General features: G+C 36.2%; 1 protein-coding gene across 3 annotated transcripts in view; it reads right to left on the bottom strand.

The window, feature by feature from the left end:
• Positions 1–5,000, bottom strand: part of Gcn5 (Gcn5 acetyltransferase) — a 39,534-nt gene that overhangs the window by 31,358 nt on the left and 3,176 nt on the right. For all 3 annotated transcript variants that reach the window (XM_069817515.1, XM_069817540.1, XM_069817526.1), the window contains exon 3: positions 1,382–1,505. In XM_069817515.1, the coding sequence (XP_069673616.1) occupies positions 1,382–1,505 (124 nt within the window). The remainder of the gene's footprint in view (positions 1–1,381; positions 1,506–5,000) is intronic.

Here is a 5,000-nt window from a genome sequence, read left to right as displayed (position 1 = left end):
GAATGATCAGCACGTTAAATTTTCACAACAGAGACTCAAGTTCACAATCCACAGAAAACAAGTTAGAAATTGTCATGGACAGTGGGGATGTTTCGTATCTTACTATAACATTTCTCATTTCTCCATGGTTCATTAAAGAAGTAAAAAGACTACTACACAATGTTCGTGAAATATACTGCATGAATGAAAGTATCAACGAAAATTTCTGAACATCTGCGAGTATCTTCAATGAGATATAGCACATGAGGAAGTCATCACTAACATAAAATTCTTTACATATTTATGAAAACTACATTTTTGTATTCAAACATAAATCATATAATATGGAATTAATATAGCAATTAACATATAAAATCACTTAAAACAGTCAAAACATACATTATATTTGGAAGGATTTCTTGTTTTCAAACAGAGATTATCTTACATCACATGGTCCGTCTTTGTCAAACATTTCATATTCATTCTTACTTTTAACACTAATTGTACATCACTAATCTCCAGATATCAATTAAACTGGAAGGAACACGTCTCAAGAATGGTTTCATCCAGGATCCCTAGGCAATTATGAAGTATCGTCCAAATGGGAAATGGTCACTTGGTCGACCTATGAAAAGATGGCAAGAAAATCGCTTTTTCAGGCCGTAACAGTTCTTTTGGGACTAGTACTTGACAGGATGATGATGAAGAAGATGATGATGATGATGATGATGATGTATTCACTAATATTCCATTAAATATGTTAAATTAATAACTTAGAGAAGTCTGAAGAAAATCGCTTCTTGGTTTTTGTAATATTCCAACTTAAATTATTCTACGAAAATAATGAATAAGAGTGAAAATTCAAAATGGAAAATTAATATAAACCCTAAAATTATTTCCGAGTTAACACGTAAATCAGTTGTTCCTATAGCCTTATTACTAACCATGACTGCCTGGTCATGCACCTTCATAAACTTGGTTTACAACCGTCACCACAATGTTTGTTATGATCTGAAGAAGAGGATATGGAAATAGAACACATCAGAGATTGTCACGCCTTGAAGATTCATTCAGGTAATGTTATTAAATATTGGGAAGCAAGGAGGATAACGATTTCGTTTTTAAATCCTGAGCATAAATACATACATACGAGGGTTCTTTGAAAAGTTCATAGCCTGATAAAGAAATTAAACTAGGATTATTCTGAAACAATCTTTATTTCTCAACATAATCCTCCATGAGATTCACACACAGTGAGACCTACTTTTTACATGTCCCTCTAATGCTTAATTTAATAATGAATGGTTAAATCTCTTGGGAATACATTTCCGTGTAAGTTGAATTCATTGGAACATCTAATGTCATAAACAAAACTGAAACCCTTCCTATCTGCAATGCTTACCCAATTCATGTGAACAGCTCCGGCATGGATCAGTGAAACTAGCCAATGGTTGAGATACATCTACTCTTGGAGACTTTGCTGGTGGTGTTGGAGTCTTCCATCCATTACATTTACAATCGTCAGCCTACAAACACAAGTTTCACTATCCACATCAATTTATAACAATGTACAGTGCGTTTTTATTAAAGTGCACCAGTGAAGTGCTTCATGACTTTGCTGCAGCAAAAAGGTCGGAAAAAAACCGCAATTCGGCCAGCTGACTCCAAAATGGTGGACAATTAATATTGGCTTTTATTACTGCAGTAATACCTTTAACCTTAAAAGAAACGAACATGTTAAGGGAAGACTTCACTGAAAATCATGAAAATTTTTCCAAATTGTTTTTAGCTATTTCACTTATTCAGAGTTTATATTTTCATACCCCAAATGGATTCAGCTCAATTCTGATTACAAATACTCGTATGTTTACACTTTTTAAATTAAGGCTGGAAGGAGGCGTGGAATTTAAAGAGCTGTCAAAATTGTTTTTCATCGAAGAATTCTTTTTTAAAATTTCTGATTACAAATCTAGCAACTTTTTGTTGGCTCCCTGAAGTTACTATGAATGTAGCGGAGGAGAATATTAATTTACATAAATATTCATTTTATTTTCAAATCTATTTCTCTGTGTTCATTTTTGTTGATTTAACACCAACTTTCGTATGCCAAATATTAATCAATCTGGATGAAATTTTTACTGCAAGTATTTATGAGGTAGCTGCATGTTTCTATGCATTTATTTTGTGATTAATGCTTAAGAAAAATATCAATAAAATAAACTAGCAGCATTAAGAAAAATATTAATAAAATAAACTAGCAGCATTAAGAAAAATATTAATAAAATAAACTAGCAGCATTTCTCACAAAATAAATGCGTAGAAACATGCAGCTACCTCATAAATACTTGCAGTAAAAATTTCATCCAGATTGATTAATATTTGGCATAAGAAAGTTGGTGTTGAATCAACAAAAATGAACACAGAAAAATAGATTTGAAAATAAAATGAATATTTATGTAAATTAATATTCTCCTCCGCTACATTCATCTAGTAAATTCAGGGAGCTAACAAAAAGTTACTAGATTTGTAATCAGAAATTTTAAAAAAGAATTCTTCGATGAAAAACAATTTTGACAGCTCTTTAAATTCCACGCCCCCTTCCAGCCTTAATTTAAAAAGTGTAAACATACGAGTATTTGTAATCAGAATCGAGCTGAATCCACTTGGGGTATGAAAATATACATTCTGAATAAGTGAAATAGCTAAAAAAATTTGGAAAAATTTTCATGATTTTCAGTGGAGTTTTCCCTTAAATAGTTTGGACTTCCATGATAATGACAAGAAATTACAATTACTAGATGATTATAACAGTAATAAACGTTGCAAAAGACCAAAACACGCATTCTGCCATGATGGATCGTGCAGCTAACTAGTAAAGCCACAGTCTAGTATATACAGTCACGAAGCTTGAGTTGTGAGGGTGCTAGGAACAATAGACTGTGCTGGTACTATTTCTCATTGTCTGTAATGAGGCGATATTAGCGATCCTAGTGGTGAGCAACTATTTATGGATGCATATTTACTACGTATTGAGCTTCGTGACTGTATATATTAGACTGTGGTAAAGCAGTGTCTGGATTTGCTGCAGCGAAGATAAAGCAAATGTAATAAAAGAACGATCTTGCTGCAGCGCTTCACATTTCACGGGTAATAACACCCTGAGTTATTCTACTTTATTGAAACAACAGGTCAGGAGCTGTACTTCTTATCATCAGTTAATAAGGGAATGGAATGGAATTTCGGGAGGAGCAACACTATGATTCAGCACTGCGACCTTTCACGATCTATTGCACTAACCCTCAAGAGCTAGACACATTCTCAAAATCACACAGGCTGATTACACTAAGGTTCGCTGCATACCCAGGTTTCGAGTAGGCAACCCCACTCATTCCTAGGCCAGCCCCCTCTGTGCGTCACCAGTTAGCATTCGGGGAATGCTATGGAATGATGACAGAATGGAGAAATGTTGACAGAATGTGTACATGCGTAATATGGGGAAACTGGAGAACCCTGACAAAAACCCCAAATGCACCTCGTCACTATGAATTTTTTAATGAAAAATCCCAGGTCTGGCTGGGACTCGAACCCGGACTACCTGCGCGACAGGCTGAAGGTTTGACCACTCAGACACAGCATTGGACATCTGTTAATATTGCTTGAATTCCAATTATTTTTGCGACAACAACTATGCAAATATACTCAATAAAAGAATTGTATTCCAATGGATACCATCCCATTGTGGAATCCTGGGAAACGAGAATGCGGATGCTTTAGCAAAGAAGAGCAGCACTGCTACTTACAGACCTGTTACTAAATCTACGTATTACTCTGTGAAAAGATTTATTAAATCTACATACTTAGACTTCAACAAACAAAATTTGATAACACAATCTCAAGGGAAAAAATGGAACTCTCTGCATCATAACCCACAGTTGATTCCCGATTTACCACGCAAATCGTCTGTAGCTGCATTTAGATTGACAACAGGCCATGACTGTTTGGCCAAGCATCTGCATAGAATTGGAATATATCAGTCTCCTAACTGCCCATTGTGCAACTCAAACCAAGAAATGGATTCAGAACATCTTAAAATCTGTGTGTCAGTGGCTAACCATGACAATATCTTTGAAAAATATTGGAGTGCAAGTGGTCAAATGACTTTATTGTCAAATGCCTGGCATTAGAAAAAAACAACAATTTGCTTTAAAAAACCGCAGGGTAATAACACCCTGAGTTATTCTACTTTATTGAAACAACAGGTCAGGAGCTGTACTTCTTATCATCAGTTAATAATGGAATGAAATGGAATTTCGGGAGGAGCAGCACGACAATTCAGCACTGCGACCTTTCATCACGATCTACTCAGTGAAATGAGCGTTGAGGGACTTCCGCCGATTTTAGCAAGACTTCTGACTTCTGTTGCATTCAAAATACGATAATTTGGTCCAGGGAGCATCCCTTTTTGGTGCAAAGATAATTCGTTTGGCGTGTTTCTTAATTGAAATTAACCTAGTGGGTCGGTGTCTATTTCAAAATCGGCGGAAGTCCCTCAACGCTTGTTTAACCATCTACTCCACTAACCCTCAAGCTAGGTACATTCTCAAAACCACACAGGCTGATTACACTAAGGTTCGCTGCATACCCAAGTTTCGAGTAGGCAACCCCACTAATTCCTAGGCCAGCCCCCTCTGTGCGTCACCAGTTAACATTCGGGGAATGCTATGGAATGATGACAGAATGGAGAAATGTTGAAGGAATGTGTAGATGCATAATATGGGGAAACTGCAGAACCCTGACAAAAACCCCAAATGCACCTCGTCCATCACAAGTGTCACTATGAATTTTTTAATGAAAAATCCCAGGTCTGGCCGGGACTCGAACCCGGACTACCTGCGTGAGAGACTGAAGGTTTGACCACTCAGACACTGCATTTTGTATTTCATGTATATTATTGAAACCTGGTTGAGTGGAAGAGAAGGCCTCATGGCCTTAATTCTGCCAGGCAAAATAAACCTACTACT

The sequence above is a fragment of the Periplaneta americana genome, chromosome 1 (assembly GCF_040183065.1).
Source record: "Periplaneta americana isolate PAMFEO1 chromosome 1, P.americana_PAMFEO1_priV1, whole genome shotgun sequence".
NCBI classification, from domain to species: Eukaryota; Metazoa; Arthropoda; class Insecta; order Blattodea; family Blattidae; genus Periplaneta; species Periplaneta americana.
The sequence above is the reverse complement of the archived record's forward strand: the minus strand, read 5'-3'. Positions and strand labels throughout refer to the sequence as shown.